The 24,680-nt window shown below is 49.3% G+C and overlaps 1 protein-coding gene across 3 annotated transcripts in view; it reads right to left on the bottom strand.

Moving 5' to 3' along the window:
• Positions 1-559: 559 nt before the first annotated feature.
• Positions 560-24,680, bottom strand: part of P3H2 (prolyl 3-hydroxylase 2) — a 75,162-nt gene continuing 51,041 nt past the window's right edge. For 2 of the 3 annotated variants that reach the window (XM_055817290.1, XM_055817292.1), the window contains exons 2-15: positions 18,069-18,215; positions 16,944-17,133; positions 14,040-14,171; positions 12,737-12,879; positions 11,176-11,265; positions 10,652-10,692; positions 10,080-10,174; positions 7,112-7,239; positions 6,442-6,537; positions 6,204-6,354; positions 5,562-5,679; positions 5,022-5,097; positions 3,945-4,085; positions 560-2,873 (exon numbers count right to left, since the gene is read on the bottom strand). In XM_055817290.1, coding sequence (XP_055673265.1) covers positions 2,781-2,873; positions 3,945-4,085; positions 5,022-5,097; positions 5,562-5,679; positions 6,204-6,354; positions 6,442-6,537; positions 7,112-7,239; positions 10,080-10,174; positions 10,652-10,692; positions 11,176-11,265; positions 12,737-12,879; positions 14,040-14,171; positions 16,944-17,133; positions 18,069-18,215 — 1,641 coding nt within the window. In that variant the 3' untranslated portion in view covers positions 560-2,780. Of the gene's footprint in view, positions 2,874-3,944; positions 4,086-5,021; positions 5,098-5,561; positions 5,680-5,811; positions 5,906-6,203; positions 6,355-6,441; positions 6,538-7,111; positions 7,240-10,079; positions 10,175-10,651; positions 10,693-11,175; positions 11,266-12,736; positions 12,880-14,039; positions 14,172-16,943; positions 17,134-18,068; positions 18,216-24,680 lie in introns of those variants that run through there. The other variant, XM_055817291.1, reaches the window with a different exon arrangement.

The raw sequence follows: 24,680 nt of genomic DNA, 5'->3' as shown, positions 1-24,680 counted from the left end.
CTCACTGCATTCCTGTTTCCTGGCTTCAATGCAAGCAGGTCTCAGTAAGCAGAGCAGCATGGGGAGCAGCGTGGCCCAGGCAGCCCAGAGTCTTTCCCCTTCTTGGGGATTTAGGTGTCATGTTTGCAACCGAGTCCTGAAATGCTGCATCCTTCTGAGGCTGCTCCACCATCCTCTACCAAAGCTGGTTGCTTCACCAGAAGCCAGCCAGCACCCTGCTTCACTCCCCAGACTGCTGCACACCCCAGCAGCACACAGGGGCTGTGACACCCTCCTCCTGCTCTCCAAATTGCCTGAAGCTTGCCAATGGTACGTAAGTTATTAGGCAGCTGGATACAGAGCAAAGGAGATGGACAGGCAGCCAAATGCGCACACAGAGGTTTGCTTAGTCCTGTCCACATCAGTTCTCTTGACACTCATCCAGCACGGGGCATCTGTGTGTGCCCTAGGGCCTGGGGCAGGAAACCCCAAAGGGAGAGGCACCATCGTGAGACAAACTGCGTATCCCCCAGTCTCCCCTTCTAATATTTGGCTTAAAAAAGACAAAGACAGGCCAAGATGTTGTGTTTAGTTTATTCCGCCTGGATTTAGACACAGCTCTGGCTAACCACCTCAGCAGCAAACAAGCCATGACTGGTGCCAGCCCCTCGCCTCCCCCCAGGAGGACCAGCCAGGGGGATCCCTGCAGCCCCGGGAGGGCAGGGGCTGCACTGAGCTGCTTGGAGGGGGCAGCTCTGCAGGATGCGCTCAGGCAGACATGGCTGTCAGGGAATAGCAGCACAAACTTGCACCGAAGGTACAGCACACAGGAGTCAAGCCTTGGATGAAATAGCATGGTGCAGGCAGGGGGTCAGCATAACTGGTGTTTCAGGTCTCCAGCTGCCTTCCTCTTCTTTCCCCCAGCTTTTCCTCTAGCTGCTTTTAAAAGGGGGTTTAAGCATTTACAGAAGAAGCATTTAAGCAGGGAAGGGTGTCTGAAGGCAGAGACCTGTGGGAAGTTCTTTGGGGAGACAACACAACAAATCTTTTCAGTGGTCTATGAGGAAGGGAAATAGACAACCTCAAAGAAACGCACCACTCTGGTGGCTCAGAAACACGCAGAGCTTTCTCCCCTGCAGATTCGACATTGGAGGAGGTGCAGCAAATAACTCTTCCATCACTTTCTAGGTGGTAATGGTGCCTGCTTCCCGGTCTGTGCATTTTGTTTTCTAGATGTGTTGAGCTCCCCTCTATCTTGCCCAGGACCAGTTTTTGAGGAGGTCTCTACAGAAGGGCCATCCTTGTCTACGGCCTCTGCATGGGAAGAAGGTGCTTCAGAGCCTGGAAGGTTTGGATAGGCACAAGCTGCATGAACAAAGAGAAAAGACAATTCCCTATTGCAGATTTTAAGTGCTGGGAATGCCAAAGCTGGCAGAGGAGCGGAAAAGGACTGAGAAAGTGCCAATGCTGCAGGGTGCTGAGCAAAGATGCTCAGGGATGCAAACTCCAGCCAAGATCCCTGCAGTGCTTCCCAGAGAGAAATTCAACAGTGAAGATTGCTGCAACTGGCCTTTTAGGAACTTCTTTCTAGCAGCAAGGAGCAGTTGTTGGGTCAAAATAAGAGCTGTCCCTATGTCTGGGGCACGGGCAATTCCGTGACTTAGTGCTTGTTCTGACTGAGATAGTGGCTGCTCTGATCCCATGCACAGGATTTGATTTAATGATGGGACAGAGATGATTTACTAGCTTAGCAGCAGTTACTGGCATAGTAAATCTCTTGTGATGTGACATGTACTTTCACTGCAACACCCTCAAACTGGGTCAGAAATACCCTGAGCAAATAGATGCCACCACACCATGAACATCTGCTTCTGCACTGCCAGACTGGAGGACACAGCCAGGACATCCCGAGTACAAAGCCGCACCATGATCATCCAACACCATAACACTGTAACTTCCCTAAGTCTTTCAGCTCTTTTCCAACATGGACCAGGAAGTGATGATATTTTAACTTTGGAATTTACCAGCAGCAGCACTGGGCTGGAAGCTCAAAGGGTGCAAGTGTGAAACAGTTTATTTCGTGCATCCCAGGGTATTAGCCAGAGAAGGGACTGAACATGCGTGACAGACCCTGTTTCACCAGCGTCAGCTGCAAATCAAACCCCTTCATGCCTGTGCACAGCTCGTGCCCCTGCCCAGCAGGTGATTTCTGGAAGCTCTACTCAGAATTAATGCCCAGACTCCAGCTTTGCATGGCTACACAGAGACATGCATTTTGCTAGGGCTTGGGGTTTCCTTCGCTTTTTTCCCTAAAAAGCATTATTTCAAAGGGTGAAGGATGCCAAGATGGGAAGGCCAGCCCCAACTGACTCATGCTCATTTCCCCCACGGCAGCACTGCCCCGGTCTTCAGCCTAGCACTTAGCAGGGGCAGCAAGACTGGGCTGTTAGCACACCTGAGACATTTCTCTAGCAGAAGCTAAAGAAAAGCAGCTATTTCTGGTTAAGAAAGAAAAAAAAAAAAAGGTCCTGCAAGGGGGTATAGTGAGCCGGAATGAGTCCTGAGAAGTGCTAGAGAAGAACAGGGAATGCTGCTGGTGGCGGAGTCAGCCCCAGCAGGAGATGCTGGCACAGGATAAGGGGTCCCAGCAAGAGCTGTGCTAAACACAGAAGAGGCACTCCTGAAATCCACAACCATATTAACCTGTTAATTTATACAGCGTCTCTGTACAAAAATAGAAGGGTTCTAATAAGATTAACAATATTAAATAAATATATAATAGAAAAAGTCTTTGGCCTAGTTCATAGCTCATCCTTTGGGTTGATATTCATTTCACTGGGTCCTAGATGCTCCTGGTCCAGCATGGCGATCACTTCATCTGCTTGGATTCGCTCCTGCAAAAGGGGAAGGTAAGAAACTGTAACGGCAGAGCTTCAGTGCCTGCTCCCAGCTTATTCAGCGTGGCTCAGCCTGCTGGGAGGGCTCACAGCAAGCAGCTCATCCAAGGGCCAGCAGTATAGCTCAGAGGACGGGGGACAGCCTGGGCCCTGAGGTGGCGGTTTGCTGGGCAGAATTAATTAAATCACTTTGTACCTCAGTTCTCTCCTCCCTCCAGGGGCTGCAGTAGTTGGGGCAGAGCTGAGGTACTGCAATTCCCTTATCACAGCTCGCTAGCAGCCACAGCCACAGCACACCCCCCTCCTGTCCCGTCCAATTGATGTCGATTTCCAGCTCCCTGGGCAGGGCGGATCTCCTACCGTGCACCAAGCATGGAAGAATTTCAGCTAGTGCCAAAAAGCAGGGAGGCAGTAAAGTGCATGTCTGAAAAGAAGCTTCTTCCAAAAACCTCACAACGCACCTGTATCGCAAGGCAAAGGCATGAGGGTTTTTCTCTCTCCCTGCACCTAGTTGTGCTTGGTCTTTTATCTTTTATTCTAATAGACCAGGTTTGCTATCAAAGGGAGACAGGGGCTGGCACAGCACGCTTTCAAAACAGAATCTGGAGGTTCTCTGGTAAAAGGCACTACAGCGCAGATCTTGCAAGGCATCCGGGCGCCCAGACCCATGGACTTCAGGCTACCAAACCACCTAGGAGGACCTAGCAGCTGCTGCACATGGCTCCGGCCTCCGAGCTGTGGATGGCTGCGGAGAACTTCCCTGTTCATCAGGTTATTGCCACTAGGTGTCAGAAATGGCCAGCCCAGCCCTGCAGAGCTTCCCACACCCCACTCCGCACACAGCCCTGCACCCCCGGCGTGCTCAAAAAGAAGGCTGGCAGGGAAAACCAGTCAGCCCTGGGGCCACCAGTTCAGGTCCCTATGGTGCAGTGGATGAGAAGGCTGCTGCAGGGCGTGCAGTGGGGGGAAAACAGATCTGCTGGGACAGGAGGCTGAAGATGGTCCTGGTTCCTCTGGGATGCTGGATACCCCTTCTAGATCCCCACATATCATAATGGATGGACTTACCAGCTCTCTGTACAGTGGGTCCAAGGTGAACCAGAGAGCCACAGCACACCGCTGGCCTTTGGTAACTGCCTTCACCCCGTGGGGGTTCTCACCTCCTGATGAGAAGCTGATCATTCGCCCACACTTGGGCTTGATGGAGGCCTGTGGGAAAACAGGCAACACCAGGGTGGCAAGGAGCAGCATGGCTGCACGCACTGGCCTTGTCTGGGCTTGCCGTGGTCCAGGGCCTGAGACCTTACTGGGCATCTCTGCATCACCCCAGTGAGCTGCTCTGGAGGACATGCAGAGCTCTGGGCATGGCTGCAAAAATGTGCGGGGTAAATAGGGAGGTGTGAGGCTTGGTCCTGCTGTGCAGGTGTCACACACAAAGGAGATGGTGGCACGCAGTTCTTGCAAAGCCTGCAGGTGACCAGCTATGGCAAAAGAAGAGAGCCACGGATAACTCCAGGAAGGTTCAGGCTAACCCTGGCATGGGCTGTGAAATGCCCTTCTTCTCTCTGCTGAGTTCACAAGAGGTATCCTGCAGGACCTCAGCAGCAGAAGTACCAACCAAATCAGCCCTCAGGCACTTAGGTAGACACAGTCTACCCTCCAGCATCTACCGGACTTCAGAGCCCCAGCATGGCGCCCAGACCCTCTGTCCAGTCATGGAGGGGGTGCCTGGCTTCCCTAATGACCCCACACAGAGCTGGGGGCTCGTGCCTGTGCCCCATCCGTCTCAGGGACTGATGTCCACTGCTGTGAGCCACTCTGGAGCAAGAGACCTGGGCCAGGCACTGCCTATGTATGGAGGCATCGCTTCATGTTCGGCCACGAGATGGGGTGGGAGCTCAGCAGTCCTCCAGGCAGGGACAACCATCAGCCCTCCCTCAGCCTGTGCAGGGGTGGTGCAAAGCCCTGATCTGCAGGCTTCCAGCTCTGCACAGCCTCTGGGAGTGGAAGAGGTCTGTGCACCTCTGACAGCAAGTTTTTGTATGGGCTGTTTGCACGGTAGGAGCCACAGGCTGCCTGGGGGACCCCAGAGCCCCTGAGCACGGGCTGCCAACGAACAACATTTGGTCCACAGCACTGACTTACCGTCACAGTTTTGGCATCCATCTCAGTGAAAATGAACTCGCCTCCTTCGAAATCTGCATTCATATACAGGAGGGCACTAGGGGAGGAAGCACAAGACCGTCGTTGAGGGGAGCAGCAGGGAGGGCTCACGGCTGACCCGACCCCCAGGACAGATCCCACACCAAGATGTGGGTGGGGGATGCCAGAGCGGGAGAGGACCCACTGCAGGGCTGGTCGGGGCTACCCAAGGTACACCCATTTCAGAGCCACAGCTGAGCACCAGCAGTTCTCGCCTAGGGAACAATTCTTAAAATGTCCCCTGGGTCCTACCAGCTCTCACCCTCCTGTTCTGCACCAAAAACACCTGACAGAGACACAGTGCTGTGGGCCACAGCTGGGATCTCCTGACCCTGAAATATCCCAGAGGCATTAGAGTTAAAACTCTGCCTTGAAGCTTAGCCACGATGCTTGTTGCCAGCAGAAACTACCTGCTGGATCTCCAGGGGGTCCCTGGGTGCCCTTGGGAGCAGCTCCCCCTTTGTTTCCTTCCTTCCTTCCTACCTGTAATCCCGAAAGGTGTAGGCAGGAGGCTCCTTCCAGCACTCATTGGCCTCAGGGTCCAAGAGGCAGTTGTCAGCATGGATGGGGTGGCTCAGGTCATTCCTCCTCTCCTGCTGGCCTAGGCAGGACCATGTGGAGGAAGGGGGAAGGAGAAGGGGTGGATGAGATGGAAATGCCATGGTGTGTGGGGTTCTTCCCAGGGTGGCAGCCTGCCCCGACCCCACTCCAGGCGATGTTCACAGGTGAGAGGAGGAAAGGCAAGGCTGGGGAGAAAAGGCAACATCTGAGGACTCAGATCTGCACAGCTCTCCCTGTTCCTTACTGCAGGGAAGCGAGATGGAGAGCTGGGAGTGGGATGGAAAGGAGAAGGGACAGTGAGAAGAGGCAAGAGAGAGGAGAAAAGAGGAAGTTGGAGACATAAAAAACAAGAGACATCCCAGAAATCAGCTTCTTTGGGACAGCAGTGCCCACCCTTTGCTGCTTTAGGGATGGTGACTTTCCCCAGCTCTTGGCCACCAGTCTAAGCGTCAGGCAAAACCGACCTACTCTCAGGCTTGGGTCCCCCAGTTGTAAACCCACCGTGGGGGGGTTGGACCCCTCCTGTCCTCCCAGCCCTGCCCCGGTGGTCCCCTGAGCCCTCACCAGACAGAGCGGTGCGGCACACCAAGTGGGTGTAGGAGAAGTAGAGCGTGGAGTTCAGCATGAAGTAGGACTCGACGATCCTGCGAGCCTTCTCGCTGATATCATAGAAGAGCCGGGCACTCTTCAGCGGGACGCGGCCCTCATAGCCATACTGGGCAAGGAGAAGGCGCGAGAGAGGTCAGTGCCACACACCGGCTGGGAGGGAGGGCATGGGAGAGGAGGAGGAAGGAGATGGTACCTTGAGGGCTTTGAGGACAGTGGCTCCTTCAAATCTCTCATTCGGGGTGTGAGGGGAGGTTTTTCCCCTGTAACCGTCTCCAGCCAGCATGATCCCCTGAAGGACACAAACCCACGTTAGGAGTGGACTGGTTCCCCAGGAGAGGGGGAGCGGCAATAGAAGCACCTGCCACCCTCTTCCCCAAATCCCCCAGGTGCTGCAGCTGTCCAGGAACACAGTCCATTCTGAAATGCTGGAAAACAGCCAGCGACCTCCCAGCCGGGGATGTTCAGACACCCACAATCCCTCCCAGGCTCAGTTAACCATGAATGAGAAGGCTTAACCAGGCTTGTGGATGAGCATCCTTTGGGGTTGTTTATAACACGGGGCAAGGAGCTATATAGATACAACAAGGGCAAAGAGCACAGGCTCTGTCTTGCAGCGTGTTTCCAAGAATAGCCCAAGATAGAGCAGCAGCTCCTGTGCTGCAGTTATGGATGTGTTAGGAAGCATCTGACTGCTCTCCATGGGCATCCTGGCATCAGTTGCAAGACTCAAGAGCGAGGTATGAACCCAGAGCCTCCCCAGGGGTTGATCACACATTCAGCTCTAACAAGCCAGATGCTGGGGAAAGCATCAGATACTCAGCCCAGGTGGCAGTCACATCCACGCAGGGGCATTGCCTACTCACACTGGCCACTCTGTGAAGCTCTCGGCACTGCTCCTCCGAGATGACATTATCCAGTAGTACTCGCTGGGTGCCATTCAGCTGCTGTGAGTTGTAGACAAACTTCACGTCGCTGTAAAGAAGCGGACCCCCTGATGGAAAGAGACACAAAACAACCCTGCCGAACATGCCCTGGCCTCGTTGACATCTTGTACCATGGCTGAGGGCCAGCTGAAGTCACCCGGGTGTGTTGCCAGGGAAAGAGCTTCACAGCAGAGAGCCGAGTTTAGCTTCACATCAGCAACAAAAGAAAGAGAAACAATGGAAACACACAGAGATTAAATCCATTTGCTGCAAGAGCATCAGCATTTTCCACCTTCTCATTAGCTGCCTTGCAAACGCAGTGATCACAGCCTGAAAATGCCAAAACCTGACGAGACACGATGAGAGACACGGACACTGGCTAACTTGGCTCTCCTGCCCAGCAGCCAACATCAATGGAAACCATAAGTTTCCATTGCATTTGAGCTGTGCAGATCTTGCCAGCTTGGCATGGAAAGCTGCTCTCTGCAATTGTCATCAGTGGGTTTTTTGTCTTACACACACAGAAAAACTAATGCAGTGCCGAGCTTGCAGCAAGTATCGCTTGTTCTCCACCAAGAAGTGGGGCTGCGAGTGGGTGAGCTGGGGGACCCTGAGGACAATCCTCTGCAGAGGCAGAGGAGCTGCCATGGTCATCCCTGCCATCCCTTTCTCCCTGCCTCCAAGCTGCCTCCCCCTGCCCACCAGAAGCTCGGTTGCATTTTGGACGTCCCAGGTAGCATCCCTGGGATGGGAGTACAACTGTGGCTGGGCTCCCGCCTGATACAGGGCGACTGAGCTTTGCCACACGCTGAGTGAACAGACAAGAAGAGAGAGATTAGCTCTTTACAAGAAATTTGGATCCATCCCCATCAAATTTGCCTGATCAGAAAAACGTGGCAAGGCCACTAAATCACCATCCTCTGAAGCCTCTTCCCCTCATCTGCTCGAAGAGAGAGAACACAAGAAATAGCAACAATAAAAACCTAAACCAGATGTTTCTCCAGGAGGAGGGCGAAATGCATCTAAATTGTGGGGAAAATTATCTGTTGTCACAGAGCCACAATAAAACAGAGGAAACAGAGCCACAGAGCTCCTCTCACCATGTGGCACAAGGAAACTTCTCTGTTAAACTGTTTTTATAATTACTATTTTTCCTGTCTGTTGAGGCATACTGTGTGGTTTTGGAAGGTCTCCCTGGCCTATGGAGGACATGTAACCCTGAGGGCAGAGCCCCACCACTAGCCCGCAACTTTATTGCTGAAGTTAGGATTCTTGGAACCGGAAAAGATGGGACATTCCTCATCCTCACTTTGCTGTTCTTGTTGCTCCATAATAGCATTTATTATAAATGCAGCTGGATCAGAAACAGGACTCTGAATTCCAGACCCCTGGCACTCTCCAACTCAGGGCTGAGTTCTCCCCCTCGGATGTTGCTCTCCCCCAGCCGTAAGCATGCGAGAGATGAACCTGGAAGGCATCACTCACCACTTCCCCAGTTCCTTCTGTTCCTCCCAGGGAACCAGCGGGGGCTGCCCTGTGCTGTGAACACTGAACCCTTGTACCACACTGGTGCGCACTCCTGGCTGCCTTCCTTGCCCCCACCGCCTCTAAGCACCAGCAAAGAGAGAGACCCGTTCCCCTGTGTGTGCTCTGTGAAAAACACCCCAAGAAACTGGGGATCTTTTTGGGCTTTTGGGGGTGAAGGAAATGGCAGAAAGGAGGAAGGGGGAAGGAGAAAAGTACAAAAGAGAAGTACAAAATTAAAAAGGGGTTTTCGTTTTCTCTTTTGGCCTTTTCTTTTTCCAAGTGAAAAGAGAGAAAGAAAAAAAGACAAAAGAGAAAGGAAGCTGCTGGATGGACAAAAATTCCATTTTCTTTTTGAATGGTTTCAGTTTTCTTTGTAAACTGGAAACATTCTGCAACTAAACCAGAACAAAGGCAGAGAGAGAAGAAAAAACAGAGAAAGACACACTCTGAAATTATTTGGTTACAGAAGGCAAACAGGCCAACACATATAAATCAACCAGCGCTTGGCTTAAGCAAGCTCTACAGCATCTTTCTGCGGTATTCACCTATTTTATGTATGGCTAGGGAAGGGATAACAATACTCTGAACATAACGCTAAGCAGCTGGGGACAACTTGGGCCATGGAAAGCTGTGAAATTCCCCAAAAAGTGCAACCATCCATTGCATTACGGGGAGGTTTAATTGCCTGCTGCTGTGGAGCTGGCCCACTAGAGACACAAGATGCCTCCTGGCTTGAGATGCCATTGTTTTGCAGTGAGGAGAATGCTTTGGTATTTGGCTACAATACAGTTTTTCAAAATTGTTATGGGGGAAATCTTGTCTGTAGTAGAAAATGTTATGGTATCTTCTTTGGTTGCTGAAAATGTGCTGAAATTAGTTGAAATATCTGCCGACAGGCCCTAAAACCAAGTGATTTGATATAAACCAAAACATGAAATAACTAGCCAGTCTGCAAACAGAAATGTTTTTTAATATGGTGCTATCCAGCACATTTAGCAAAGCCAAACCAAAGTTCCCAAACCCTAATGCCTCCAGCATCCATCCTTCAGCAGCCTAGACAACAGGGAACATTTAAATCTTAAAAGTACTTGGGGAAAAGACTACTGGTTGCTGGTGCTACCTTCCCCATGGTGAGCAGGACCCAGCTCCACATCTCATGGCTCTCTAATGAGCAGCTCAGCAGGTGGGAAAAGCAAGCCCAAGAGCAGAGCAGTGCCCAGAAATGCTGTGACAGCATTGACAATTTCTCTGTCTCTTAAACAAAACTTCAACCTCTTCAGACAGGATTGGCCCTCATTACTCAGCAGCCGGCCTTTGCAGTCTGTAGCCTCTAGTGACAGAAGAAAACCTGATTTTCTTGAAACATCTTCATCAGACTTACCCTCCTTCAACTCTCGATCTGGCTTTGGCATGGGTTTCTTTGCCAGGGACAGCCGTGGCCCATCCTCTGGTTCACTGCTAATACTTGATGGGACACTGAGGAGCAAGAGAGAAGAGGAACATCACGACTTAGCCACAGGTCTCCAGTTCTGGGAACAGTCTGGTTTGCACTCTTCAGAAACCAATACATGGGAAAAATGGGCAAACTGGTACTTTGTGCAAATATCACAACCATACAAGTAGCAGCCCCCACCCTGTCCTGTGGCAAACTGAGTTTTTCTGGAAATGGGAACAACAGTTTCACCAGCAACACACAGACACCAACAAACTGGAACAGCACCACTTGCCTTATTGACCAAGTTCCCTCTAGAACCTTTCTAGTTTTGAGGCACTCAGCTAAAATAAGGTGCTTGTGGGAATGTTTGTAATGGTAAGGGGCAAAGGGCCCTAATTCCACCATGATGGTGTGCTGGCATGGATGGGCAGCACCCTGTAAGTGGCAGGCTGGTACCCCATCATGGGCACATCCCCTTCACCCCACTGTGGTTTCACCTGAGGTGGGTGGTGGCTCACCTGTGCTCATCCTGGCGGGCGCCGTACCTGTTCCAGTAGTTCTGTGGGAAAAGAGAGTGGTCATGCTTCTTAATTTAATGCTCCTGCTGAAACCAGGAAACTACCCGCTCTGCCTTGCACCCGGGGACATCAGGCAGCCTCTCTAGTATGGAACCATCCCACACAACTTTGGGCAATTGCCTGGAGTCATCAAACTGAAAACGTAACCCCAACCCAAATGGCATTATATGGTGAGTACAGAGGGAGTCTGGCTTGCCCAGCCTTCTCTGTCCCACCCCACCACCACAGCAGTGGCTGAGACACAGCCAGACACCACGGCAGGAGAGAGGGACTAGGCTGCGCCTGCACCTCCTTCACCCTGGGAACGGCTGCCTTCCTTGCTCTGCCACTTTCCCATAGGGAACAAACCAGACAAAGACCCAGGTCCTGAGTCACCTACACAGGACTCGCTTTATAGGAATGGGAAGGGGGGAGCTGGTCCTGCAGCTCCTAAAGGTCCTTGCCATAGCAGACCCAGGCATTACCGGCTCTGTGTAGGTGTATCCCAGGCCGGCTGCAGCCACCTGCAAGAGGTGAGACTCCAGCTTATGGCGCCGCAGCAGCGTTTTTGCTTCCTGAAAAGAAGAGGAAAAGGGGAACAGTTGCACATCTATCTTGCACGTGACACAGGCAACACACCTCTGCTTCAAGAGGGGTTTGCTTTTCCTGCAACACCACAGATCCTGTGGGGCAAGGGATCCTTGGATCATGCCTTAGACCAACCCTGGACACAGGGCTGAGCCACTCACCATGTTACAGAAGGGGAGGTGTTCAGCAACCATTCAGGAAGCCTGAATACCCAAAATACATGTCCACAGCTGGCAGAAAGTGCTGAGCACCTTGGAAAGCATCTAGATACCTGGGCAAGAGGCTGGCCAGAGAAGGCCCAGCTCCAGAACAGGAGGCAGGTCCAGGCTGGCAGAGCAGGGACCCTGGCTGGGCTGTGTCTTGGTGCCCCATCCGCAGCGCAAAGCCCACAGCCTGGTGGTGGGTGGGCTGCAGCATCGCAGCCTGTGACACTCAGGGCACTCCGACAGGGACCACAAAGCACAGCAAGCTGGAAATCATCCATCAGAGGGCCTTTTTTTTTAAGAATTTGTAAACAAAACACTGGGGGGGGTTCTTTTAGAAAATTACTTTGCAAAGCAAAAATTATTTTCTTTTTAATGGAAAACTTCAAAACACTGGAAACAATGAAATGTTTTTGTCAACTTCAGGTTTTTTCCTAGACTCACTTTGCAAGGAGAAACGATAATTGTTCTTGTTTTCTTTTTCATCACTTCCCTTCTCGTTTTTAGACTTTTATCAAATTCACCTTGATATTCCTGGAAATCAAGGAATTCCAAAGTGGAGGAAAATCCATTTCCTGCCTACCCTCTGCTTATGGTGCCAGGGGAATGAGCCTCAGCAGGGCTATGATGGGATGGGAGGAACTTCTCCTCTTCTGCATCGTGAGAAAGGCAGCCCCAGGGCCACAGATAAAGGCTGCCTGGACCAGAGAGGAAGCCTGTCCTGCTGGGTGACTGAACACATACCGTTTGGTTGTTTGACCCCAGCCTAACCCTGTGATAGCAAAGTTACCCCCCGCAGAACAGGCTGAGCACTGAACTCTCAAGCTCAGTGACTTGAGAGTAACACTGACATCCCAGCCTCCCCCTGGGAAAGAGATATTTCTCAGCCCTTTCTTAATGGAGGTTGCCCTCTGCTCAGTGCTTGATTGCACTCCTCCTCCACATCCCCTTTGCGGCACTGAATGAGAGGAGGGTTTGTGCTGTTGAGGCACTCGGTCATTGCCCTCCCTGCCCTTGCTTGGGCTTTGCTAAGCTGAAGACTCCACTGAAAGAAGCAGCTGCCCTCCAGCTTCCCCCCTACACCAGTGACTCTGGACTTGCACCCTGACAATTTGCATCGCCAGTTGGTCCAGCATCTCCGCATCTGTTTTCAGAGTGGTCCTACTGTGGGAAAGCTGCCAAGCTGCTTTTATTTCCAGCTGATGCTTTTGTTAAAGCCTCCCGCCAAGGGCTCTTAGATGACACTCACTCTCACCTTTCTGGGTTTGATGGTGTGTGGATCCACTGTACCTTCCAAGAGGCCCTCATAATAACCTGCATTCTCCAAGACATCTTCATCGTCTGGGTGGAAGAGGAGGTAGGTCTTGGCACACTCCAGGGCTTTTACGTAGTCACCAACTGGGAGGCAACACAACAGTTGTCAGGGGGGCAGAGGAGGCGCAGCCCCACCAGCAGAGCTGGGGGCTCACACAGAGCACGGCAGGGCAGAGTCAGGGAGGGCAGCCCGCAGAGGGGGAGGGCACAGCCTGAGCTCTCCATCGGCTGGAGGGTGAGCCCAGCACTTTACAAGGCTCTTTTGATGCAACTTTGTCTTAACTACTCCATTTCATTGACAGGGAAACTGAGGCACATAGATACAACTTCTCTACAGTCATGCACAGGTTGGATAGTATCCAAACTGGATCCCGCTGGATGGGCAGGATGTGGATGCTGTCCGGCAGCAAACCGCCTCTCTTCTGTGCAGCGTCTCTCAGGGCTCTGGGGGGGGTTACCCACCACATTAAACCTCTAATCGGGCCGAGGAATAAAAAAAGCCTGTACACCACACACAAAATGCTGCTGACTCCTCAAGCTTTCTTCCCATTGCATTGACAAATGAAGAAGCTTTATGTTCCAGTACCAATTTTGACCCTCACACGTTCTGCCCTTTTCAGGAAAGAGCTCTTAGCACAAGCCTGAGATAGCAGAATTCTGTCTCAGTTTTCTTTTCTGCCACAGAACATAGTAAAATACCATACAGGACCACACAACGGGCAGTATTTTCTATCACTGCCAACTCCTGATATTTTGCAATGCTGCCGACTCCTGCAACTTTACTGAGAATCTTAAAATTAGGAAAAATTGGCATCTTGGGGTAAGCTTGGCCTGACTTGTATATCTGTTATATATTAACTTAGAAAATGTATTAATTGGTTTCAGAAAATGTGAAACATATAAATCCCCAGACCTTTAATATCAAAAGGCAAATGAAAGGACCCTAAAAAAGCATGATTTATTTAAAGAAGAATAATGTTTAAGCTAAAAGTTGGGGTTTTAAAACCTGACTGATGATATAAAACTTTCACAAAAATACGTAAATTGCATTTCAGTCAAGCTAACTTTTGAAGAGACAATTTCCAACGCTCCTTGCTTCCTGGCCCTTTCAGACCACACCACTGCATCACTGTAGCGCAGACAACATGGGGATATATCCTGATTTCCACATGAAACAATTCAAACTTGTACAAAATGTAGCAAAACTCAGCAAGCGCTACTAGGAACAGAAAAATAGCCTTTACCTCTGTAATAGGCAAACTGCAAGTAGTCATAATGGAGGGGAAGGAAATTTTCGATGGGCGAGATACGGCCTGAACGCGTGGCGAGCTCTCGGACACAGTCATGTTTGCAGGCCAGGACTTGCATGTAGTGGTCTGTCAAGAAAAGAGAGAGATGTTCTGAACTGAGAAGGATGGTGACGGTGCTGAGACGGGGACAGACAAAGGTTAAACCTCCCCAACTGAGAGACATGCAACTCATGCTGCTCTGGTCCAGCAGGTGACTGTGCATCTAGAGGAAGAGCTCAGACTCCTTCCCAAAGTCAACAGAGAGCTGCTGTCATGCTTTTACCCCCTTGAGAAACGCCTTTCTCCTTCTGTCATCTGTAGAGGGAGCCTGAGCATCTCTTTTAGGTGCCGGGAGCTGCTGCTTCTGCCCAGGAAAGCTGGATGGGTGCAGGGACGTGCAGGTGGCAGGTAGCTCTTCAACCCCAAGCGCAAAACCGAAGGCAAAGACACCCACACTGCAAGCGGAGATGCGAAGACAAGGGTGGCCACGTGTGCTGCCACATGAAAGCCATCTCCACACCCCCTTCCTTCAGCTCATCTTTAATCCTCTCCTTTCTGCAGCAAGAAAGCTCCCGAGGGCATGGGGAGGTCTAGGTAAGAGGGGTGGTTGCAGCTTCTCAAGCCTGGCAGAGCAAGGCACCAGCACAATGAGTCTGAAAGGTCTGAGGTGCAAATATTGGCAGCACAATCCCCGTGTCTGCTGCTTCTCAAAGATGAGGTATTTCCCAGGGAAATGCAAGCACATGGTAAACTTCTGCCATTAGCAAGGTTTCTTAATTGGTGGGAGTCCACAATATAAGCGTTGTATCAGCTGTACAATTTTGAAGCCAACACTGACATCTGATTCCAGTTTGGAGCCTTTGCTGCAATGCGCTTACAAATCTCCTTTGCTTGCTCTGTCTCTGTACACCATTAAAAATCTTAAGAAACAAACACAGGCTTGAAAAAAAACAACCATATGCTCAGCTACCAAAGCATTTCTCAGAGCTGCCAAAAAAACAGCCTGAGGAATTTGCAATGAAAGCAAGTGGAAACTCAAAACAGTCCCCATTTGCTCTGGGCAGGTAGTCCGAGTAGTTATCTGATTTACCATACACATCCAGGGTATTACATTAAGCAAAGCAAGAAGGAAAAGGACATAAAAAATGTTGTAATTTAAACCTATTTAAGCATCCTAGACCTGGAATAATCCATCACTGAGAAGCACTGCTTTTCCTTGGTACTGTCAAGGTGCCTTCAGAAACAGGCTACATAGACTGGAATCAGTTCACTGAAATGCATCTGTCCCTGGGGTGGAGAGGTGAGAGCGAGAGTGTTTCAACCTCCTGCAGCAGCACAGCTGACCAGTCAGCTTGGGATTGAAATGAGAAATGCATTTTGAAGAAACTTAAACTCTCTTTTCTTGGTGTTTCCTGCTGAAACATCTGGGGCTGAGTGCCCTGGACCCAGGGGTAAACTCTGGATTATGCTGTCCTGTACGGAACCACGTAGTTCCCTATAGCAATGCAGTAGCACTACTTATCTTATTTCTCTCTGTGTGCCTTCACTTCCCTGAATGGCTCTGGGTTTGGAGTTGTTGTTCCCAGGCATATCTGACCTAGCCAAGTCACAGCACTTTGCTGAGACCATCCAGCTTGGTCTCGCTCCCAAGTGACCACACCATGACCACATCTGTGCTCCATATGGCTCAGCGCAGAAATATCTTCTCTGCTCACCGGAGCTACACTCGATTTGAACAGCACGGAAACAATTTAACAGAGACCAAAACCTGTTTGACGAGCAGCAAGCAGCTTTCAGTGAGAAGGAAGGTAGGTTTTCTTTGCCACTGAAGGCTGCTCTCTTGGAGGGTTTGTTATGGTCCTTGGTCTTCCTGGTCACAGCTTTAACAGCAGGCTTGATCAGCTGACAGCTACGCTAGTACTAGTTCAGCCCTTACAACACTTCTCAAATTTTTTGCATGGGTAAATAAACCCAACAAAGGCAGTTTCCCATCCGGTATGTTGGTGGTTTCTCATCTTGGTTGTTTCAATTAGATTTCCCGTCTCGACACAAACAGAATTATGCAAAACCAAAAAACAATCTGCATCTGAGTAAAGTATTTTCCACACAAGAAGCGAAACTCCAGAGCCTGATGTGACTCCAAGACCATGAGCAGATAAATAAGATTTCTGTCACCAAACAAACCTTAATTTATTGCTCTTCTTTCCCTTACGACTAATTAAATGTAATCTCATTTCTACCGAGAATGAACTGTTTTAATCCCCTCTGGCTCAGAGCCACACATGCAAATCTGAAGATTACATAGCAACGTTCAATTCTCTCCAGAGATCTCAGTCAAGATCATAATTAGATGGGCCTCCACTAATGACAAATCCATCCCTTTTTTCCATACACTATCTATATTCTGAGCCTTTTTGGCAACTTTCCTGGACATCTGGAGCATGGCCAAGAGGACTCTGCTGCTCTCTTCATATACACTGGCAAACAGAGAAAATACAGAGGCCAGCAACGTCTAGATCCCAGTGAGATATGTGAGACCGTGTACACGGGGAAACTGAGGCAGTTTATGTTAAAGCACCTATACTTCCAGCTCTTAGAGGAAAGCTGCAAATGCTCCACACATCTGAAAATGCAATTCTTCTAGCCCAACTTCTGTTCAAGACCAAAACGAGATGTTCTGGTTCCCTGCCCTCTGGATTTGCATTTTCTTGCCTTTCAAGTGCCTCTTGCAGCATTACTCACCAGCTGCAGTGATGGAAAGGAAGATGCTTCACCAAATCCAGTCAAAGGCCCAAGCTTAATAATTAAAATAATCGCAGGGCCAAGGGAGAGAACTCTAAAGGTACAAGATGATCTCACCTGCAATAGCTTCATAGAGGCCAGCCTTATATTCCAGGTACTCGTGCTCCTCAAATCTCTGAGGTCCCTCGCACATGATCTGGCAGTCTTCATCCTCGGAGTAGTACCCTTTCAGTGCACGCTCCAAGAACTCAATGGCCAGCTCGTATTCCTCTTTGTCGTAGTGCTTTACTCCAGCACTGTAGTCCTCCTGCAAAGTAGGTAGGCAGAAGAGAAGACTGTGAGTGGGCTACACCGCTTGGATCACAGCATCCTGCCCTTGCCAATTACAGGTGCTTCTCAAAAGAAGGTACAAGCAGGCAGGGACACAATGATCTCCCCAGGTACCTACCAGATGTAAGCAGTGTGTACCAAACCATGTCTAAGCCATCAGTGGACTTTTGGACCAGTGGAACCTCGTAAAGCTGTCTAAATGCTCTTCTGAACTCCTCCATACTTAGGGAATCCTCAGTGCCACTGCTGGATTATGTATTATGTGAAAAAACATTCTTTGTTTTTTACCCTCCTACCCAACAACTAAGCTGAATGCTAAGGGAAAAGACTGCTCTTGACCCAGGCAGATCTGTCTTAGAACGGCCCCTAACGAGCACCTCCATTAATTACACCAAACAGCCATTCCTGCTTCCTTATGTCTTCTGAAATCAGAAAGTTGGGGGTGGCCCTGGCATTTGTGTTGGGCTTTTGCTTTGGGGAGGCAGAAAAATCTGTCACTCTCCTGCCTGCCAACCTGCACCCTCACAGCCACTCACGTGCATGTACCCTGCCAAGGTGGGAGAACCCAGCTCAAAAGAAACACACGTAAACCAAGACCTGTCCGTCAGTGCCCATGAGGCATCCAACAAAGCTGCCTGCTGGTGCATGTTCTCAGCCATGGATGACCCCAGAGCTCCCTGAAGAGATGGACCAGGCTGGGGACACAGCCATCGAACAAAGAGCAGAGTACCTGAAAAAGCAGGAGCTGGCTTGTCTTAAAGGATAGCGCTGAAAGGGAGAGTTTATTTTGCAGTATTGTAATATGGACCTCAGAAATAATCTCCCCATTCATTAGATGATGCTCTCTTGGCCTCGTAGATCTCTCCAGACCGCCTGACACTTCACACAGGCACCTCTTTAGCTCAGACTCACCATGTGCTGCCTGGCCTCCCGGTCAATCAAGCTGACTTTCCCTGATGTGGTCTTGTAGTTCTCGATGTCCTGTTGTATCTCCATGTGCTCAGGGTTTGCCATAAAGAAGGTGTGAGCTGCATTTGCTGCCTCCTCCAGCTTGTTCAGCTGTAACAAGATAAGAAAGACCAAGTGAGCTGGTGACGTAGGACAGTGAGCACAGCAGTTTATGCTGCACCCTCTGACATCTATACCTCTGACACCCTTTTGACACCACTGGACTGGGCAATGATGGGATAACCAAGGAAACCCTGTACACAGAGGCTCAAGAAAAGTGCTGGAATGAGAGGAAAGCCCACTGCAAGGGAAATTGGAAGAGCTGGAGTTCCTGAGAGCCAGACAGGTCACTTATCCGTCTGCAACATGGTCTATTGGTGATGGAGTCCAGCCTAGTTTCCAGCTGCACATCCTCTGAACTCAGCTAGTCCAACCCCCTGCACAGTCCCAGCTGGAGAGATGCTCTCACGAGATACAAAGTAGAGAGAGGAGGGGAAAGCAGCTGCTGTGACTGCTCTCTCTACAAGCCCTAGAGGCTGAGCTACATCCAGGCTAAGGGCTTCTACTTGTAAATTGGATCTTGGGATAATTTGTTAAGCTCAGCTGTATATAGCTGCAAAGGGCCAGACTCAGCATGCTGACAGTGGCAGAGATATAAAGAGGAGTTTATCTTGGTATATCAAGTCACTTTGGATTTAAAGATTCAGAACTGACACCAGACATTAGTTTCACCCTGACGAAAGCCTCATGAATAAACAAAAATGTTAGTGCTAAATACACCCACAGCAGCTGCCAGAAGCTCAGGGAGCAGGGCAGATGTTCAGGTGAAACATCTGCATGACCCAGCAGGAGAGAAGCCACTTCCATGGCTAATGCACTTGCTCCTGAAAGAAAGCCAACACTACTGAGTGCTGGCAAGGTGCAGAGTCAGGCCCCTGGGATACATTTGCAGTCTGAGCAGGCTCAGTCAAGCTTATTAGCCAGGACCAAGCTAATGCTAGCCTTGGCAAGGCTGTGTCCAAGTGTTCTCCTTGATAGTGAAACCCACATGGCACCTGTGCCACTGCTGCTAGGCTCCTCCTGAGGCACCGGAGCCAGCAAGCTCAGGCATGTCTACGCTATGCTGCCATCACGGTACAGCAGCTCCCCTGCAGCAGCCTGCACACGTAACCCCTGGACAACTCGACTGGCAAAATGGTGAGAACGGAAAGAGAGACCTGCAGAGAAGCACGAGCTTCACACCCTGTTATCTTAAGCCTGGAGCAGGGCAGAGGTGAGGTGTTGGCCTGTTCGTCTCTGGGAGACAAAAGCAGCTTCCTCGGGGCTCCTTAACACTGCGTTGATACTTGTATGCACTTACTGAGCACCAGCTATAGCTTGCCTTTCAGCCAAGCCATGAGACACATCCAAAACCTCTTTCAGTGAGCCCCTGTAAACTGTCTCATACCCTGTGTATCTCAGGGGCTCAGAGAGGACATACAAACACTCATCACCAGCCAGGCATATAAGTAGTTTCACCTCTGACACACGATTGCCTTCAGAGATCTGGCTGAACTGTCAATTGCCTGAGCAGCCACCTTGTCAGCAGGTTGCCCATTACTTCTGCAGAGGTGTTTGCAACCGTCTTTAAAATTAAATTATACATCCGATAACACATGAACTCCTGTTGAACCAAGTGGGATTGACATCTGAGTGAAATCACGAGGCCTTCTCCTTGAGGGACGCCCTGCGTATGTATATCTTACAGCAATTTTGAACGCACAGCTTGTGAAAGCTTTGTGGTGAAATACTAAGGGAAAAAATGCAAAGGATTTGCTCAGGGCACTTGGCTGCAGCAACAGTACAGCAAGAAGTCCTTTTTTATGCTGAACAGTGCTCTGAGTAGGAATAGCTGGAGTGGGGCAAGAGCAACAGGTTCAATTTGACTAGACAAGGAGAGTCCCCCTGGAAGCACCCAGCCCACACCAAAACACTCAGCAAATCTGCTCCTGTTTGGAAAGCAGGGCTGTCTGCCAGGGTTAATAAAATAGCCCAGTTGTTTAACTAGCAGAATGATGCCTCCTTTCCTACTGCACACAAAGCCTGGCAAGACTCGGGAGAATCCAGGAGGAAGATATGCATTATTTTTGCAAGGTAACCCTCTCTAAGGGCAGTGTGGAGGGAGCGTGTTTTGGCTGCAAAGGAAGCAGCTGATGTCCTTTGAATTGTGACTCCCAAACACAATTTCTAAGTGGCAAATATTTAAAAATTACTGTAACAGGTTTCCTTTGGCTGTTCCTTAAACCAAAGTGGAATTAGAAAGCAAGCATTTCAGCAAGCTGCTGAAAACAATTTTGGCCTTAAAGAAAAAGGTATAGATAGCTGACAGTGATTGGGAGCCCAATTTAAAGGCAAGGGAAGCAGGGAAGATGCAGAGCACAGCAGGACATGCACTGAGCCTCCTGGCATGCAGCAAATCCCCCAGAGAAGCGCCCAGCGCTTTCATCTGGGCTGTTTAGATTAGGACTGGTGCAAACACAGTCTGCAGAGCAAACAAGGGGGCTACCATGAGTCAAACTGGTGGCAACTGGAGATACCATAGCTGTGGGCAATCACTGGCTGAGCTTGTCAGGGATGCCTGGGTGATTCTGTTAGGGAGACACTGAATGGAAGCAGACACCCAAATCTACCAGGGGATTTGTGAAACTGGCACTTTGATATCAGACAAGCTGTTCCAGACACACTCTCACATTGCTTGCTGGGGCATGGAAATGTTTTAAAAGCAGGTACTCGGATACATGAAGACCCTTTGGAGGAAAAGCCCAGTCATCACCACGGGGCCAGACCCATGCCAGGCAGCTCTCCTAAACCCCCTCTGATGCTCCTCAGCTCCAGCACAGCCAAAATTGCTTGTGCAGTTCCCAGAAAGGCCAGGGCAGAGCTGGCCGAAGAAGCACGTGTGAATACCTCCAAAAGGAAGATGAAAGCTCCAGTCAGATGGCATTTCAGTCCACTCCCCAGATCTGCCCTTTGAACACCAAAGCACCACTGTGTTGCAGTGCCCACAGAAATGCAAAAAATTTGCCTTGTGTAAACTTCAGAAGTTTTTCAGGATTTTCTCTGTGCTGACAACATATACAGGGAAGCCAGCTTTTACTGCAAAAACAAGACCTATTCCAGTCCTTTGCTTGGAGTTTTCCTAAGGACATCACGCTCCAGAGTAACCCCTTGGCTTCCCAGCAGGCAAGCAAAATTACTATAGGAAATTTTCATCCAGGGCAGCACACAAAAAAAAAAAAAAAGCCAAGCACCTTCAGTGTAGGAATTATTTTTTTTAAAAAAAAAAAGAGACATTCCTGTTCAGAAATATACATCCCACCACAAAAAACCTTGTTCTACCGTAATCCCATCCTGGAAAAGCTCATCACAGCTGGACAGCATCTGATACAGGATAAAGGATAGACCAGAACATCTCACGATGGGAATTTTCAGGTCATGCCAAGTGTAGGTGGGACTGCCACTGCAACTGGTAATTAGAGAGGTCGGTCGAGATGGGGCAAGAGGTTTGTTATGGACACATGAGCTGCTGACCTGATCCAGAGGACTGCTATTAAGCTACTATTTGAGCTGCTCGGGAGAACTGCATTCTTCCATGCCACACCACACATTTCTATTCCCAGACAGCATCCTGTCTGTGCAGACTTAAAAGGGACCAAATGCATTTCAGCAAGGGTACTGCTTGTACCTTTGGGTACTGGGAACTGGCCCTTCAAGACACAAGCTGCAACAGTCTCTTGTAGGATGTTCTTTTTTCCTTCGGTTCTAGCTCCTTTTCAGAAAACTGTCAAAAACTGTCACAAATCCCAGGATGGTCTTAGTTCTTCCTGGGTAACATCCACCCGGTGAGACAGAAAGAGTCTGGTTTCTAGCCACAACACAAAATCCCTTTCCCACCCTCCAAACAGGGCTCATACTGTGTCTAGTCCCGCTGGCTCTTCGCAGCAGAGATGACCTTTGGAGTTTGCTAAGTGAACTCAAAGCAGAACATTTCAGCTCAACACTTTTCAATCTATCATGTCTCATATTTGCCTTAAAAACATTCAAGTAACACAAAGAAGCCAACAGCTGCTAGGTTTTGCAGAGTTTTTAAGTGGATGCGTGCACATAAAAGCAAATTCCTAACTGGTAAGACACATTCACAGTCTAGCACTGACATTAATTATGAAACACTCTGGGGGAGCTTTTGCCAAAAACACTCTGAATTCACAAGGAGCAGGATATTTTGGTATTTAAAGGTCTGGGCTGGGACTCAGGACACCTGGACTCAGTTCCTGGCCCTGTCTCAATCTCACTGTGCAGCCACTGGGAAAAAACATTTTATTTTCTTTGCGCCTGACTTTCCATTGTTTTAAATGAATAACAATGAAAATAATAGCATTTCTCCTACAGGGTAATAATTTTGTTTATTTAGATGGCAAGCAGCTCAGGGACTGTAAGCATAGCAAGCATATAACACAAGGGGATTTTGATCTTTGTACAACCATCGCTAAACGAAAATCGGCAAGGAAAAAAATGACAACTGGAGGATCACAACCTTAGTACGTGCTCTAAGGTCTGCTTGTTCACCCCACTGGAATAAGATTGCTGGGTTATTGCTGCAGCTTTGCACCAAATCCTGTGTATTTCAGCCAGAAAGGACACATGAATTCACACCACCAGCACTGAGAGAGCCCTGGGAACACCCTGTCGGTTTTGATCTTACCAAGCCAATGGCTAGAGCCAAGAAGGGGAAAACACAGAACTTAAGTGCTGCTGGGTTTTGACGCTGAACATATTTTTTTCCCTCATTCAAATATTAGGAGTGTTTCATTTCACAGAAAAACAGGGAAATTATTTCAAGCAGCAAAACCTCAGATTAAATTGCAAATGCTAGGTTTCGTTCCCATCTGGGACAGCGCTGGCCTGGACTTCAGTGGGACTGTGACTCCCAATCTGCTGTAGTGGCTTGGATTAGGAAGGCTGTTTTAAACTGGAGCGTTAAACAGGACCAAACACAGGCTGGAGAAAGGACCTTGAGTGAACATCTTGAACATCACTACACAATTGATGCCAATTCTCATTGATAACCATGAAGAAAATCCTTTATGGAACTTCCAGGGGCTGTTCATTGACATTCTGGTACCTGTTGAGCTATATATCAGCCAGTAAACTCCATGCCAAGCAATCTAACTTGTACCTGTAGTACCACTGTCACCAACCTGCTATGCTTAGGAAATAAACTGCCTCGCTGGAACACGTCTAACTTGCTGTTTGATTTTATCATCACTTCAGCTGCTCCATCCCTCAAAGAGAAACACGGAGGATTTACCTCATCACTGATGCCTACCTGAAAACAGCTCAGGCTGGCTCAGCTCCACGTGCAAGCACATGCTCTGAATTCACGCTTGCCCTCACTATTTGCTGATGAATGAATTCTGACCAAAGCCCCTCTCATACCAGCTGCTCAGCAGGCTTGCATAAACCCCTAGCCCCTTCCTTAGGAGACACACCATACAACAGCACTCTGGGTTAGCTACGACCCTAAACTTGCAGTCCTGAAAGTTTGCTCTGTAGTGCTTGGCAGTGAGGATAACGAAGTGGAACAGGTATTGTGCCAGGGCTGTGGGATGAGCATCACACAGCTTTACAGTCCACTCATGCAGCTGGGGGCACGGTGTGCCGTACCACCACCACTTTGCTTATGTTGAACACTGACATAGTGCGTTTTATGGAGAGAAACAGCTATAGACAGAACATATACAGGTATTCAGGTGCTTCCAGCTCATCCTGAAGTTCTCACAATGAAAACAAGCATAAAAGAAGTGCAAAAGTCAGAGGATTTTAGAGACAGTGTAGCCAAAGCACTATTGATTCTGACTGCCTGAGACAAGGAGTCACAGCGCATGATATAACCAAGACCTCAGACTATTTTTCACAATGAGTTCCCATTTTATTTAACTTATTACCAGATACTGGCAACTGTCATGCGTTCTGTGTGACAGTCGTAATCCAGCCTGGTTCTGTATTAACATATCTTCAGCACATAAGACATCGTTTGAATGAAAACAACTTTTTGGGGAGGGGAAGAGAAGTAAGACCTATGCACTGGAAAATGTGTCAGATCCCTCAAAACTCCTGCGTTTCTTGCCATGCCAAGACTGGAGCTACCTGCACATAACCTCAGTTAATTGCTAAGTGCATGAGCTTGGCATGGAGCTTGTGAGAAAAAATTTCAAACCATTCAGCTGACCTAGAAAATAAAGCCTCAAACCTCCCAGACAACTCCTGGTTTGCTGAACAGATATTGTTTTTTTAAACTTTTCCATAGTTCCACTGCTGCTGTGTTGTATCAAAGGCTTAGCGCACTGGGCTCTGCAGAGGAGGGAGGCTCTGGAGTCAGTAAGCACAGATAACAAGGCAAATAAAAGGTTCAATGTCATGAAGGATTAATCTCGCCGTGTCTGTGCAGAGCTTACTGCCTGGGTGAGTAGCAGCAAGTAGCAGTGAGATAGCTATAAATAGCATGTGACCTCGTCTCAACTATTTTATTATTGCAAA

This window comes from Falco peregrinus, chromosome 12 (genome assembly GCF_023634155.1).
Source record: "Falco peregrinus isolate bFalPer1 chromosome 12, bFalPer1.pri, whole genome shotgun sequence".
Classification (NCBI taxonomy): domain Eukaryota; kingdom Metazoa; phylum Chordata; class Aves; order Falconiformes; family Falconidae; genus Falco; species Falco peregrinus.
The sequence above is the reverse complement of the archived record's forward strand: the minus strand, read 5'-3'. Positions and strand labels throughout refer to the sequence as shown.